This window comes from Abrus precatorius, unplaced genomic scaffold (assembly GCF_003935025.1).
Source record: "Abrus precatorius isolate BTA unplaced genomic scaffold, Abrus_2018 Scaffold10, whole genome shotgun sequence".
Classification (NCBI taxonomy): domain Eukaryota; kingdom Viridiplantae; phylum Streptophyta; class Magnoliopsida; order Fabales; family Fabaceae; genus Abrus; species Abrus precatorius.
The window spans coordinates 14,493,821-14,510,449 of NW_020874292.1; the positions used below are offsets into that span (position 1 = coordinate 14,493,821).

The 16,629-nt window shown below is 32.4% G+C and overlaps 1 protein-coding gene across 2 annotated transcripts in view; it reads right to left on the reverse strand.

Moving 5' to 3' along the window:
- Positions 1 to 12,776, reverse strand: part of LOC113866171 (DExH-box ATP-dependent RNA helicase DExH14) — a 44,784-nt gene extending 32,008 nt beyond the window's left edge. Inside the window, exons 1-18 of one of the 2 annotated variants that reach the window (XM_027501057.1) lie at positions 12,670 to 12,776; positions 12,314 to 12,375; positions 12,036 to 12,213; positions 11,279 to 11,723; positions 11,119 to 11,184; positions 10,725 to 10,829; positions 9,876 to 10,178; positions 9,414 to 9,530; positions 9,232 to 9,291; positions 5,094 to 5,165; positions 4,886 to 5,002; positions 4,642 to 4,803; positions 3,813 to 3,878; positions 3,544 to 3,696; positions 3,372 to 3,455; positions 3,111 to 3,185; positions 2,888 to 3,019; positions 2,734 to 2,799 (exon numbers count right to left, since the gene is read on the reverse strand). In XM_027501057.1, coding sequence (XP_027356858.1) covers positions 2,734 to 2,799; positions 2,888 to 3,019; positions 3,111 to 3,185; positions 3,372 to 3,455; positions 3,544 to 3,696; positions 3,813 to 3,878; positions 4,642 to 4,803; positions 4,886 to 5,002; positions 5,094 to 5,165; positions 9,232 to 9,291; positions 9,414 to 9,530; positions 9,876 to 10,178; positions 10,725 to 10,829; positions 11,119 to 11,184; positions 11,279 to 11,723; positions 12,036 to 12,213; positions 12,314 to 12,375; positions 12,670 to 12,776 — 2,370 coding nt within the window. Of the gene's footprint in view, positions 1 to 2,733; positions 2,800 to 2,887; positions 3,020 to 3,110; positions 3,186 to 3,371; positions 3,456 to 3,543; positions 3,697 to 3,812; positions 3,879 to 4,641; positions 4,804 to 4,885; positions 5,003 to 5,093; positions 5,166 to 9,231; positions 9,292 to 9,413; positions 9,531 to 9,875; positions 10,179 to 10,724; positions 10,830 to 11,079; positions 11,185 to 11,278; positions 11,724 to 12,035; positions 12,214 to 12,313; positions 12,376 to 12,669 lie in introns of those variants that run through there. The other variant, XM_027501064.1, reaches the window with a different exon arrangement.
- Positions 12,777 to 16,629: the final 3,853 nt, after the last annotated feature.

The window sequence follows — 16,629 nt, forward strand, 5'->3', positions numbered from 1 at the left end:
CAACTATTTTTTTAATGCGAGAAACAAGCCTTTTAAAATATCTAAAATTATATTAAATATATATGAGAACTACTTTTATATCCAAAACAGGTTTTTCTCCAAAGAGAACATAATTCAATTATTATTACTTGAGTTCTTTTATAATTATGCTAATGTAACTTGTTTGGAAATTCTATGCGACTTAGAATTTTCATGGTTTTATTTTGTCTCAGTGTACAAAGTTTCTTATTTATTCATGACAAATTATTTGGACATTAATATAAGTTACATTATTTTTAAATTGACCTCCACGAAGACTTGTGGTAATTTGACTAAGGTTTGCATAACTTGGAAATAAATATTTTTATTAATGAATTTTCCTTAACTGCTATCATCTAATTAAATGATATATTTTTTTAAAAAAAATTGTTATGGGTTTTAAATTTAGAACACTCTGCCATTAGTGAGTGATTTATTGGCCTATGTGCACATAGAGTTTATAGGTACACTACTGGGTGAACGGACCATTTTGCATTGAAGTGAAATTATGAGAGAACAGACCCTAAGTATAATGAATATGGGGTGAGTCATAGCCCTAAGTCCAAGAGTTATTATAGGACGAATGGACCTTGGATTGTAAAAGCCTAATATGCATGAGTGGGTTGAAATTACTCACCAACTTTAACTTATATTATTCATTTGTAGCCCATCATGGCTTTGATTTATGATTGATAGAAAAAGAATTATTTTAGATTACATAGGTAAATTATAAGGAAGAATGAGAAAACAGAACCTTTTCATTTATGACAAACAATGGAACTTATCCTTTCAGATAACTTATTCTTAAGTTATCTGAATTCTGAAAAGCTCAGGCAGGTTATTTGTTTTTCCTTCATATCTGCTTGTATGTTATGTCCTCACTAAGTCTATGTGACATACCCTATTATCTTTCCTCCAAATTTGGAGGCTACCGAGTAGCAATTTCCTAGAATTGTTGTTCTACCAAGATGTTGTTTATGTTTTTGCTATGCTTCCATTGTTAGTGAGGGTTAATGTTAGTAAACTACAATATATTGCAGCTGTAATCATAGAAAATTGAAACCACATTTTGTATCGTTGACATGTATTTTGTTTTAGAAACTTGATACACTCCTTTGGAGTAACTGCTTCTTTCCTTGAGTTCATCATTGATCTATTAAATTAATAGATGAATGATGGATGATGTTCCTGAATCCTGATTTTTGGATATATGTTGTTAAATTGTTGGGTTAGGTGTTGCTTAACTTTTAAGAGAGGTTTTGCCCAATTTTTTGTATCCCCATCGATAAATTGATGCAATGTCTTCTATAGAATCTGGTGTTTACATTTTAGGCTTGCCAGGTTAGGTGTTTGTTATAGTCTGTGTGCCTGTCACATCCTTATGTAGGGTCATGACTATAACCTTACAATATTATGCAGGTAACCACTTAAAGAAACAAATAGATTTACAACACACAAGTCAGACTTGCATCCAACTAACTCATAAGATAACTCAATAAGCAAAGTGTAAAGATTGTAGAACTATTGTTGGAATTGTGGAAGAACACTTTAGAACCAGTTTGGATAAACTTCTCAAGTCTCAACAAGAACTTAAAAAAAAAAAGTAGGCGTAAAATGATAATGAATCAAAATTCTCCCGTAAGATACAGATCACAATCGTCTTATGCACCTTAATTTGTGGAGAAGTTAGATGAGAGAGCTTTTAAAAAAGTTGAGAATTGAGATGCATGAGTTAATAATAACTTATGGGAGAAGTTTGATTCATTTGACATTTTTATTTCTTTTTATTTTCTTCTCCTATAAGTGCTCATTAAGTTTGTCCAAACTAGCTGCAGACTAGACTGGCCAATCAATAAAAACTAAAGGGTAATCTGAGCATCCTTCATGAAAGTGACTTCTCACCTTTTTTTTTTTTAGCATTAGTACAACTCAAATTGATATATTCTTCCTAAAGCCCTAAAAGTTCTATTTCCTATTTGATTTCTTATTTTCTCAAAATAAAATCTTATTGTATCAAAAAAGAAAAAAAGAGGACACCAAAACCCTATTTGTTAGCCATTCAAATTTCTCAATGCTGTGGTGCTGATGGCTTTAACAGAACTCTGGTGTCACACAACACCATGCAGGCATGCACCTGTTTTCTTTTCCAAGAATAGAAAAGACAAATGCAGTTATCTATGCACATATATAATAGGATCTATCAACAGCAGGTGGAAGTGTTAAACCAAAGTTACACTATCAAATAGCTCTTTGAATAATAAACTTTCCGTGAAATCCATGATTGGTTCAAAAGCTGAGACGAGATTCAATAGCTCTTTGGATTAAAATCTGATACAAGAACATATAGGTCATGCTAAATAAATTTTTAACATGATTTGAAACAGATTTAGGTTCTGGCAGTCATGTAGTTTATGAGTAATGTTCTAAAATAAAATGTACAACTTTCGAAGTGGTTGACTGATGCTAGAATATCCCAGATTATCTCCAGTGAACTCCACTACCTAGTGATCTATCTCAGTCGCTTAACCCTTTTCCATCTAATTCCAAAAATTTCAACACACACAAAATTATTCAGAACTAAATCTTCAACTACGAATAACCAATTATTTGAAATTTGAAATACACATCACTCCAATGATTTAACAATCAGATTGATGAAAATGAAAACATATTTATATAAAACAAAGAAGATACAGTATAATCTCTAGTACAAACCTTAATGACAACTGTGTGTGCAGGTAGATTGACACCCCATGCCAGAGTTGCTGTACAGACAAGAACCTAAAGGCATCAAAAGGCAAACTCCCGTGAAACTACAGGCAAATTCTGAAAATCTTATCTGGAAAAACAAGAGTGTGATAAGCTCTACCTTCAGAAGTCCATCAGAGAAAAGCCGCTCAGTAAGTCCTCTATCTGCACGTAACATGCCAGCATGATGTACACCCATGCCAGATTCAAAAAGTTCAACGAGATCTTTGTTTCTTGATTTAATGACTTCTTTCTGAATGTACAAGATAGAAATCTATGAATTAAAAAAGAAACAGGTATCATAAAAAAAATGCAAAAAAAAAAAAAAAAATTACTCCAACCACCTTCATGAAGGTATATTGCGGATGTGTATTATTACAAAACAGTTCCAAGTCCTCATTCCTTCGTGCAAGTTCAACCTGATGGACGCAGATACAAGTGATGATACAAAAAGCAAAGTATAGGACATATAATTGTACAATCTGTTCATTTGCACAGAAGTGAATAGTAACAATAAAAATGATTTGAACAAACATTCTAACACAAGGACACAGAGTACCTGAAATCAAATAACATGACTATATAAAACTTCCAAAATCACATACCAGCTTCTGTGCTGTCTTCACAGTGTCTTTTCGTGAATGGACAAATACCATTGCCTGATGCCCTTGCCTAATAGAATCAACAACCTGGCATGAAAAAAAGAGCCAAAGCTAGCAAGTTAGCCTACACTGCAAGAATTATCATGTTTTGAAGAGAATACAGATGGAACAAGACCTTTGTGTAGCATATATCATTCAACAACTCATTACGAGCTGCAAAGTTTGGCTCACTGATTCCAATATATTGTTGTGCAAGAGGCACTGGACGATAACTAGAATCAAAGAAGAAAAGACCTGTTTCTGGATTTACTCGGAGAAATTGTGCAACCTGGAGACAATGAATAGTCAGAACTTGCAAGTGATTGCCAGCAAATTCTTCAGCATACAGAGCATTAAAGTCAGTAGAGGTAATAAAAAAAACTGTATATTATTTGGACCAAACACCTCTAGGTAATTGGGAAGAGTGGCAGACAGCCCCACAATGCGTATCATTGTCTGAGTAGATTCCACCTGATATTAAAAAGATAGAAGAAATGTGGGGAACGCAATATAATAAATGGCTGTAGTGGCAGTAATGGCAGTGTGCTACCACCAAGTAAAGGGCATATCACAACCAAATAGATTAGCATATCATACAAATCAGACCAAAACCAGAGCATTATCTGTCAGATTGATATCATTAAAATAACAACATTGATTCTGATGATGCATTATAAGTCTTTACTACATGTTAGATTCAATGCAATTGCAGCACCATTAAAAAAATGTTTGTTGAAAATAAACAAATTTCTGTCATTATTTACCGCTTCTGCTTGAATACAAAGCTACATTTTTAGCTTTATACTGCCAGAGAGAGGAACTTATCTAATCAAAATTATAGTTTTAATTTTAAATTAGAGCAAAAAGAAATGCAAGAAACATCATTGGAAGAGAAGTCAGTTTAGAATTCTCATTGTAAGCACAATTTACCTAATATAAAATCCTTAATGCATATTGACCTCATCATACAGAACTCATCAACAATTAAAAACATAGACTAGAAACATGAGAAGCTGTATATTATTTATGACATTGAAATTGTACAAGGCCAATTATAATAAGTAAAGGTTAGGGATTTGATGCTAACCAAGGAATTACTTACAGGCAACAAATTTGGCCCAAATACAAGTAAAAGAAATAAATCCAAACAAATCTCCTAACTAAAGTTGTGTTATAAAAATGGGAGGAGGAAGTAATAAATATACTACAACACATACTTGGTCACAAACTTTACCTGTCGTAGGGTTCTAGCGACTAGAGCCTCTATTACAGGACCTCTATCATCATTAAGTAGATGGACCTCATCAATGATTAAGAGCTTCACCAGCATCGACAATGACATGTCACTACTCTTGCGAGTAATGACATCCCATTTCTCAGGTGTTGTCACTATCATCTGATTCAAACCATGAAAAAAAAGAACTTAGTTTGCATGGTGATGATGAAATCCTAACCCTGCAACTTTCATGATAAGAAACCTGAGTTTCTTCAAGTTCATTTTTAGAGAGCTGCATATCACCAGTAAGCTCTCTGACAATCATATTCAAAGGAGATAAACGTTGGCTGAATGTTGATGTGACCTCTGCAGCCAAAGCCTAGAAAGGACAAGAATCTAAACTTAGAATGACACATAAATGCAAGGAACAATCGGCATAATTGAATAGAGAAACACAAGAATGAGCATGCCTTCATTGGAGCAACATAAACTATCTTAAATTCATCTTTGTGCAAGTAACCATCTCTGAAGTGCTGTCCAATCTGCATACATGTCATTCATAAAGGAAAGCTGTTCTTCATGGAAAGCATTTCTTATTTGAGAAAGATAACGAATACAAAATTCAAGGATAATAAATCCTCTTCTCAGAGCTAAAACATGAAAAAGCACAAACAAATTGAACGATTAAGTAACACCATAAATACAATAAAGCCCTACAATTGTTCTAGATATCCAACACCGAAACTACCTGAAAATATTTTTTCTCCTCCCCATTTATTTTATTAATTTAGCCCAGGAAAAAATAAATTATGGGTCAGTAAAATACTATAACAGATTGTATCCAACAAAAACTATATCACATATGAGCTTTCAGTTTAAATTACATAAGCAGGGTACTTCTTCATTACTTTTTTCCTTCAGCATCATGGCTCTAAAATCATTAGATCAAAATATTCACAATACCAACTACTATGGTTTTGTTTGGTAATACAAAAGCAACTAGGGTTTTGAACCAGTAACTGCTTGCCCACCACATACAATAGTAGAGAATTTGTTGGGCCCAAGCTAAATGGACCTCCACTAAAAACATACCAGAGAAAGAGGGGTAAAATAGACAGAGAGGCTGAGACTGTTAGGGAAGATTCTAACGGAATAACAAACTAAATGACGTGGATGAGTGAGGAGGAGCTGAGGGGAATATAGGGTGAATCATCAGCGGCATGAGGCAGGAAATATTTGGGAGGTCATTGGTATAGCTGAGGCTATAGGAGGATTGCTCTTGCTAATTACTAGCTCGTTAGATTGCTGTATTCTGTTCCATTATTCTGTTTTTCCATCTTTACTGCTTGTAATCTCAGGGAATTTCCCTGTGTTGGTTCTGTTATTTCAATATAATCTCAGTTCCTATCAGAATTACACTAAAAATGAAATCTTCATTTTAAAATCTCCTGCCAGAAATTTGTTACTATACATCCTCATCCATACACACACACACACACACACACCCACACATATGTATATAATAAGAAATTTGACCAAGGAAAAAGTACAAAAAATTGGAGGATAAGAAATCATCAATAAAAACAATACAAAAAAATACAAATAAAGGTTACTCCTAAGAGCTGGTCACTGTACTGTACGGCAGCTACCAATCCTTCTACGTTTCTTAAATATTGATACCCTTAAAAAGACTGTGCTGAACACAAGAAACCATGAAAATGATTATATCCAAAATAACAAATTAAGAGGAGAGGTTACATCTTTGATGATACAAGTATTCCTTTCCAACCACAAAGCCCTACTTGATAGCACATTGCCACATGAATATACATACCTTCTAACAAATACTTGAAAACAAATTTATTTAAACTAATCCAAGTAATTAGGACAAATCCACTGCTCACTAAAATTACCAAAGGTTTATTCCAAAGGAATCACACAGTTGGGCAATGTAGAAATAAATGAGGTATGATTTCAGAAGCAGATCTACACATGACACACATGTCAGGAGAAAGAGCTATGTGAGGCTATCTAACTGGCAACATGTCATCAAATATAAATCTGTCCACACAATCGTCTGGTGTCAACCACAAGAGACTTTGTTTCCTACTCAATTCATTTGATGGCATTTCTGTTATTTTTTGTTTTGTCTTTTTTGCCATACTTTTTGCACAGGACCGTATTCTTGTTAGTATTAATCATATTAAGTACTATAGCTGTTCAAACAAAAGCTTTAACCTTGGAATAAGCTTCAGATTTTCAAATTGGCTTATTTAAGGCAATTCTTTCCCCTATGGGAGCATGAATGATAAACAGAAAATAAGATTTGCATGAAAAATATAAAACACAGGTAGTCAAGTACAATCAAGGTTCCAGATTGTTATGTCAAGTTTAGAGGAAATGGGAGCAAACCGAGGTAAGGCTAAATCTCAACAGCTTTTCTATCATTAAAGTTTCTGAACAGACAGAAATTCCAAGAATGAACAAAATCGTGAAACTAAAATATGCTTTAATGGGAGATATGTGAATAGCAGAGAGCTAAAACAGGCAAGGAAAAGCTTCTGAAGAAAGGACAGCTCCCACTCAAGTATCATCTCAAAAGATAATTTTTGAGGCATCTCACTACTATAAAAACCAGATTGATAAAAGAAATATATCCTTGAGAAATCAATGTACAAGGATTCAGACAAAGTCACATTCACCAGTTGTTGAAAAGAAACTTAATGTAAAAAACAGCTCACTGTGCCAACTTTCTTCCACTTCTTCTTCTTCCTGCTAGGTCATCACATACGTACAAGTCAAGATGCCTTACAGTCTCATGTCTGACTCATTATTAGATCCATCTTGACCCAATTTTAGTACCAAAACTCCTCAAAAAATCTTTAACATGCTTTGGAAGTACTATATTGTAGATCCCAACTAAACCCTGCAAATTGTGCCATCAGTTTCAGTGTTTTGTTCAAAAAGAGATATCATGATGCCTATATCAATCTGATAGAAACTGGTGTTCATTTATAGTTCAGTGGAGGCTCCTTACAACCAAAAAGTATATCTCTGATTCTCTGAAATGCTTTGAGTGTAACAAACAGCTGAAGCCAACCAAAAACAGTCATGAAAAGAAAATAACTGCTACCGAGAAATAAGAAGCCCAGACCACTCAGGCAAGAGTTGGCCTTGCCACCTTCTCTGCAGGGATGGAGCTTTAAAGGGACAGGAGAGAGCCATGGCTCTCGCAAACTTTTTTTTAATACACACACACACACATTCATCAGTTTCTCTGTTATATCCTGAAATATATTTTAAAGTTGGAGATAATTTTATCTGCTTATGTATGTACTATTAACCTTATATAATTTTGTCTCTCAAATTTGTCAGAAAAGTTTCTCTTTTCTTGCTCTTTGAGTAGTGAGACAATTGCAGTATTCGCAATAATTCTTTATATCTTTGTTATTGTCTAAACCAGGAATGTTATGTTCCTCCCTCCCCCCCCCCCCTTAACAGACCTCTTTGCCCTGATGTGATTCCAGAATATTCATTTCCCCCATGCCCATTATCCTGGTTTCATCTCTCATCAGTGGACCCTCCTATGCATGACCCCCTTCAAATATTTCTGTTCTGGCCTACTATTCCCAGCTTGAAACATCCCCCTACTGCCTCCCCCTATTTCTTCTTTCACAAACCCTCACCCATTCTTTCTCCTGATGTCGCAAACCCAAAAACAGAGTATAATATTTATATGGAATGAAAGAGGGAATCTTGATTGAATTGAGAAATATAAGGGAAACAATGAAAAACAGATGGGAATGAGTACCCAATCTGCTCCAGAGCCAAGCTCCTTAGAGTCACCTCAGAGAGGTCTCTACCACAAAGATGCAAAATAGAATGATACCCTCCTCTCTCTCCAAACCGATACTAAATAACCGAAAAGATAACAAAAAGCAAATATCTCACTCCACATCCCAAAATACCCCTTAACTAACAATCATGACTCAATCACCCTTCTAACATCTCTTCCTCACGTACACCTGGCCCCATCTTCCACGGTTGCCTTCATGCACTAAAGGCTCACTTGCTTCACCTTTCATGGTTGTATCACCTAACATAGACTTTAGTAATTGGAAGAGGTCTATCACTATCCTACAGCCTAGAGTCCTGGTCAAATAACACCTAACTTTAACCCCAATAATCTTTTGAATTAGAAAGCTATTAAAAAAATTGAAGAGAATATCAAAAGAAGGCAGAACTTGGCTACTAGCCCTTTAACAGAATTTCTCATTCACCTGTGGTTTGTGATGCATATGCACTAAATAATTTCACATCCAAGGAAAACAAATTAGGTAGGGTTAATCCAGTTTGTAATATACACTACAGCAAAATAATGATTATAGCAGAAAATGAATTGAAAATTAAACTATAACCTTGTTGACAGATTTACAATCAAGGTAGGATGCAAGGAAAACACAGAATAAACAGCTAGTACCTCCACATCTTTCTTTGTCTCATGAGATCAGGGATAGAAATCAGTTCAAAACATTGATTTCAGCTTATAGAAATAATTTATATCTTTCATGAAGAGCGTAAATATAAAGAAAGCAAGTGATTATTCACCTCATGTAGAATTGAAATCATAGCTATGTTAGTTTTGCCAGCTCCTGTAGGAGCACACACCTGCAGGAACATGAAAGGCACTTCTGTCACACCAGAAAAGCAAAAACTTTTTCTGCTTTCTAAATGAAAGGTTTGTAATTAATTATATTTGAAAATAAACCATAGGTCACTTGATCACTCACTAGAATATTCTCATTAGTTCCGTAAACAGTTGGAAATATCCTGCTCTGAATACGATTTAGTGACTTGTAACCACGGAACGCAGCTTGAGCAAAGTCATCTAACTCCCTGATCTCAATCTGAAAGTGCATATTTGTGGTATATATGTTTAAATAATGCTCTATCACAAAACAGTACTAAGAAGACCATTTAGGGTTTGGGGGAAGCAATAGTCATGCAATTTGTTAATATTTAGTTAAAAATAGAAAAAGTGCATAGGTGGGTTTTATTTTTTAAATGTGGCATGGTATCACCTTGAAATAAACAAAGATCAAGGGAGACAATAGCAATCCATGCAACACACTCTTTGCTCTTTCAAATGGTAATAACGTATCAATGATCTCAGCTTACAATAAAAAAAATAATTCTCTTAATCTCAATAAATAGTTGAATGTATCTCATGAGTCACAATAAAAGAGATATACCAGCTTTTCTCCAGGTTTCATTGGTGCAGTTGGCTTTGGGGGAATGATAACTTCTTCATACCCCTTAAAATGCTTCCTTACAGTTCCTTCAGGAAGAGCAGTAACAGCTATTGACTGGGACCTATCCCCAGAACCAATCATCTCATCAAACAATTTTTTCCTCTCACTTGCTTGAAGTAAAGATAAGAAATCCAATGCAGACAAGTCATCATCACCGGCATGTTCTATTCCCCGTCTATTTCGCTTTTCCTCCTTGCGTCGAAGCTTGTCAATTTGCTTTTCTGATTCTGTTTGAACAGTCACCTAAAAAACATAATTCTTTAAGGAAGGCAATATTTTAAATAAAGACAACATATGTGTCTGGATTTTACGGTGAAGAAGCACAAATTAATTATAAAGAGCATGGTTGATAAGAACCAACAATAAGTCATGAGATACATGACTGCCACGAGCAATCTTGTATTATTAGATATGAGTGCAATAATGACTGCCACGGCAACAGTTATTGGTAGGAGTTAGAAGCTGTAATGTATTATTAGAATATATGATGGAAAATAACTTATCCAGCATTAGCTATTTTGTATTAGTTCTGTATTAGAATTAGAAACTGCCTTGATGACAGTTATTCATAGAAAATAATGGATTGCAGTTATGTATCAGGGTATATTTGAAAGTAGGGCGTTTAATTACAAGAAGGTTCTGTTATTTACAGTTTGTGGGCAGAGAATACTCTCTGTAGGAGACTTATATCTCAGGGATAGTAAGAGTATTGCTGTATTATATGTGCTTCCAGAGTTCAGTATTGTATTTTATTGGTTTATCAATTGGGGTTCCATAAATGGTCAATACCTGTGTTCCATAACTTGGCATACGAGACTGAGCATTTGAAGCATTTTTATCAGACTTCAATACCAATAAGCCATGATGAATAGAATCAACAATCTCCTTTCGATGCTGCAAATTATCACAAAAAAGTCAACTATGCCCCTAACAAATTCATAAAAATACTTCAGTATCTTTCATTATCAGACAGTAGACAAGTATGCTTCCAGTCTTGAAGTGAAGTGCATCAACCAATACAAAGAATTATTCAAACAGAGAAAACATGTAGAATAACAAAAGCCCAACCTGACATGGCATACAAAGCAATAATTATTTGGATATGGGTGGAGGGGAGTAAAGTTCACAAAGAGTTACCAATAACCTTTTGAAGAAAAAAGAAAGGAAATTAGCTTATTCTCACCAATAATAGATTTTGCACAGTTTCAAATGCACTATCACCAACAAGATCCAACAGATCTCCAGCTATCTTCAGGTCAGGAGAGAGAAAAAAGAGTAAGTTTCCACATTGCAGCTAACTTTAATTATATATAACTGTTAAAGAAGATTGATACAAGCAATACCTCTTCGCCCAGCTTTTCTGAATTAAGAACCCTACAAATGGCCATTGCCAATTCATCTCGGGATAGCTGTGAATTACAATTCCTAACTATTTTATCACATGCTTCTCTTAACCAAGTCAAGTTGAACTTTTCCCCTTCAACAACAGCCTGATCTGTTGGGACTGTATAATCATACTGTTCTTGGTGAAATGCTAAAGAGGCTGTGCTTTTGAAATCCATCATATCTTCATTATCTAAGGATACATCAACCAAGAAACGAGCTGGTGCTTGGAAAACCAAATCAGCTCCAAATTCTAAATCCTCGTCAGCATCTAGATTTCTTTGCAAAGAAATTGTAGAGTTTTTACTGCTAGGCTGCAAATTTAAAAGTCTCTGCGCTAGAGATGCAACTTGCCTCAACTTGGCATCAGCAATTGCATGACCAGTAAGTTTTTCCAATTCTAACCTGCATACCAATGTCACACACTGAAAGTTTACAAGGTTGAACGATGCTCCAATCACTCCTCATTCAAGACTCGCAATAATCAACCTAATGTTTAAATCATATTATGGCTTTTGCATTACATAACGTGCGCCAGGCAATACAAAATTACAGAACTTCCATAATACTGTATTCAAAGCTCTTAACAATATTTAGTCAGTCTCGTTATAACAATTATTTTATCCAATAAAGTGCATGAGTGAAATCACAATAAATAACTATTCAAGCACTATACATTAGAAACTCCTGTCAAAACTTCAAAAAGCCAGGACTTACTTTCTATCAGAAATAATTCTATCAGTATAATCCTCCTCCTCCTCCGCAACCAGCCTGCCAAAAAGACGGTATACAGCCAGTGCCACCTCATGAAACTCCTCAGAGCGCATTTCTCCATCAACCAAGTCCACCACTGCTCCTATAAATTGCTTGTAGGCCTGCCGCACTTCCGATGAAGCTGCTTCAACAATTCATCAATGCAAACATGTCATCACAAACTACACTCTTTTTGCAATAGATGAAAATATTAGCACGTTGGTCTTACAACCGCAAAATACCTTCCTCCCACCCGTACACGATCTTCCGCGCGAGTTCCGATTCATCAAGCGAGCTTGCTGAACTAAATGCCACAGTTCAAAATCCAAAAATTAGTATCATCAATCGATAAATTGCACAAGCAAACATGAAGTATTCAAATCACAGAACACTGCGAAGTAACTAAGACAAAACCAGTAGCAAATTTCAAAGTCCGTGTCGTCGCCAGAAAAGTCGGGAAATTTATCAAGGGAAATTCTCAACTCTCGTTATATTTTTTTCCGACAATCATTTTCCCGGAGACCAAACAGGACGGAAGGGAAAAAACACCAAAAAGAAAAAGGAAAAACGCAATGGAGAATGCGATGAAGTAGTTTACTTGCGAGGTCTTTGGTTGTGGAGAATGGTTTTGCGATGAAGATAGGCCTGGTCGACATCGAAGGTGTCTCTCAGGGAGTTGGTGAGGCGAGGAATCTGAATCAACATTTGCGATATTCGATAAACTGATGCAAGTAGTCTCTTCAGCAAAATTAGTCCCTTTTAAAAAGAAGAACGAAGTCGACAATGAAGGGTGGGAAACCTGATCATCTAATACACTGCACCGTGACTCTAATTCAGGGTTTTATACTTTTTAGTCTGGATTTTACCAGTTTCTTGCTTTCCAAGTACCGATAGAATGAATGAATGAATGATTTTAACGGAAGTAAAAAAAAAGACACACAGGAGGGGAAGAAAGAAGAATTAAATTAATTAAAAGAAAAATATATTTTAAATATAAAAAATATATTTTAAAAACTCATAAATTTTTTTAGTTATTAAATTTAAATAAAATTATTATAAAATAATATTAAATATAATTACATCAAAAATATTATAAAATATTTTGTTATGTTATTAATTTAACTTTTGTATTTATTTATTTTTAATTAAATTTAATACTGTACGTTAATTATTTATAAATTTAATTAATAATTTAATAAATATTTAACTATAATAGTTAAATGATAAAATAATATTTTATAAAATAAATAATTAAAGTAAAAAATAATTAATTTAAATAAAAATAAAAAGATAACAGTTAAATTTTAAATAGAAGTAATACAATATTTTTATTTATTTTTGTCATAAAATTTTTAAAAATAATAAATATAATTTTACTATAAATACTTAAAAAAATTATATTCTAATAGGTACAAATACAACATAATTATTTCAATCAAATATGAAATATATTATAATAAATATAAATATGAGATATATTATAGGAATGGCCACTAAATATATATTTTTTCAATCAAATTAATGCAAATATTTATATAACTTTATTTAGCCCCTTACATGCAATCTTATTGATTTATGATTTTAGAAAGACATATTAACATTTAGTATAAAATTTGTGTTGTAATAAGTTATTATACATTAATTTTTGTTAATCAGAATATTTATACTTTGATTTTTTTAATTATTTATTGTGAAATTGATAATATTAGGGGGAGAAATTTATCTGGTTGACTTTCTTCTAAAAATGAAAAAAAAAACATAAAAACAAATAAAATTATTAAAAGCTATCAATATAAAAAATATTTACTTATTTAAATTTAATTAATAATTATATGTAAAAAAAATAGATTAAATACAGATATAAATAAAATCAAATTGAGTTGGTCAAAACAAAAAATTTAGATTTGTTTAAATATTATAATTAAGTAATTAAAAAATTATATCATAATTATTATCAAACAACAATTATTTTAGTTTGCTTTTTGTGATTGAAGATCAAAAGGAAATTTAAAGTAGTCCAGAATTTAACAATTTCTTCAATAACAGTGATAATTATTATAGGATATATTTTTTCTCATTCAATAAAACATAAACAATTACCTAAAAAGAAAGAAAACAAAAGCAGTGACAAGACAAAAAAAAAAATAATGATTAGACCAAAATTCAACATTAAAGAGATAAGAAAATTCAAATGACAAGATTAAAGGAGGAAGTTGCCAACAGTAAAAGATTCCACAATTATTCAAACAATCATTCGATGATAATGATAATAATTATTCTAATTTGCTTTTCATGCCTATAAATAGGTGTACCAAGATTGAGGGAGGAATTAGAAAAGAAACCCCTTTTGAAGCATGTCTTCTTCGTAACCAACCCATCCTAACCATAAGAAGCCTAGAAACTTCTATCTTCAATTTAATATTTCCAATCTTTTCAAAACATACAATTTTCTAAAAGCTTGTATCATATTACAAAGTTATTCAAAGTTGCATAATATTTGTAAGAATTTTATTTTCTGTTATATTATTACTATTTCCTTGTGTACATATTTTAGTATTATATTATTTTTATTTTCTGTTATATTGTTTCTATTTTTTTGTGTACATATTTTAGTATTATGTCTATCTATCTTTATGTTTATCTCCTTTCCCCTACACTAATCCATGTCTCTAGTATCAGAGCGTAAACCACAAGAAAGGTTTAGGTTCTTAGATTTTCAGTGTTAGTTCATGATAAGTTTGTATTTTGACATGTTTTTATAGTTTATATATTAATAAATGATCATTATTTTACTTGATTTTGTACTAATTTATATGATTATGGTACAAATTAATATGAGAAGGCCAAAGTTGAGTTTTTGGTGTATTTTAGGCTCAAATTAATTGAAAAATAAGGCTTTGCTAAAATCAATACGCTCAAACCCCAACAGCCAGCACAAGTGCTTTGACCATTTACTGATTAATCTAAAACTTTTGTACTAAAGCTATTCTACTTTGCTTTTACTTGATATTAATTCCAATTTTCATTATTTTTAATAAAACCACACAAATAATAATAACATTACAATTTTTTATTCAAACATCTACACGCATAACTTTTATATTTATTCATGATTGTCTTCTATCTATGCTTTAAATTTATTTAGTAGTTACGTATCAAACTTTTGTATTATTATACTACTTATGTCAAATTATACAAGCATATTTTTTATAAGTTTTTTTTCTTAGACAAACATGGGTACCAGGAGCAGATATGGGTATGCGAAACCCAAAGGATACAGGTATAAGGATTAAAATTACTACCCATGTGAGTATGGACTAGGTACCGGTAATTTTTTAAAAAATGTAGGTATAGGGATAGGTACTATAGTACCCCTACCTATTGTCATCCTTACCTAAAGACCCTAACAAGTACAAATTCAATTACAAGAATTATTTATTTTAAAAAATTATTTGTAATAATAATTTAGATGTAAAATAATTGTTTGAAGTAAGAATATTTTAGTTTAACAAAATATATTCAGTTCATATCCATTTAATTTATTTGATTAGTAAAAAAATAGATTTATGAAATTATTTTTAAAGAAAATTTAAATTTTTAAAACTTATTTAATCACTTGTACAAGTTAGTATGATATAGGATTATACTGATGGATGAAGTTTTTAAAATAAATTTATCTATATTTCGAAACTCAAGGGACATTTAATAATATTATATTACAGAAAAATTATTTTTAAATGAAAAATGATAATTGAAGTGACTACTCTTTATTATCTCAATTGCAAGGATTTAATCTTGATCATTAGATATTACAATTTTTTGAATTTTTATGATGAATCCTAACCATTAATTTATTTTAGGAAGGACGAATCTTGATCGTTGGATTATTTTTCCTATTCTTATAAAAATCAAGTTTATTATTTTTAATATTTTTTAAAAATAAATTATTAAAATAATACTTTTAAAAAATAATTATATTTAGAATATTTATGGCCATGACACCACAAGTTTCATAAAATAATACTTTTAAAAATACACATTTGTTCATTTTCTTTCTATTTGTCATGGACTTTCCCTTCCTTTATAGCCAACAACACTTCATAATATTTTCACTTTTTCTTTCTAAAAAATGTGACTAATGAAGCTCCTCCACCTTTTGGAATTTTATCTTTTCTTCTCCTTTTCACTGCCACTCTCTTTCCCCTCATTGACCACCATTTTTGTCCCCTCCTACCGCTATTTCTCCTCCATAGTAACCCTTTCTCAAGCTCCATTTTAGCTTAGGAGAGTTTGTGAGTAAAAAGTTACAGAAAAATCACTCCATGTTGCACATTTTGGAACATAACTTTAGGGCTTTAAGGAAGAACTTTAAAGTTGTTTTGGAGCTATTCTTTGGAGCCTAAGAAGAGAGTTTATGCATTCACATCCTTCAATTTTCACTCCTTGTTAATTCTTTAGGCTTGAAATAAGGTCCAATGTTAGAAATTCCTTATGGGTGTTTGTAGGAAATGTGAAACTATGATTTTAGGAATGTTTTGAGCTTGTTCTTGTCTCTATA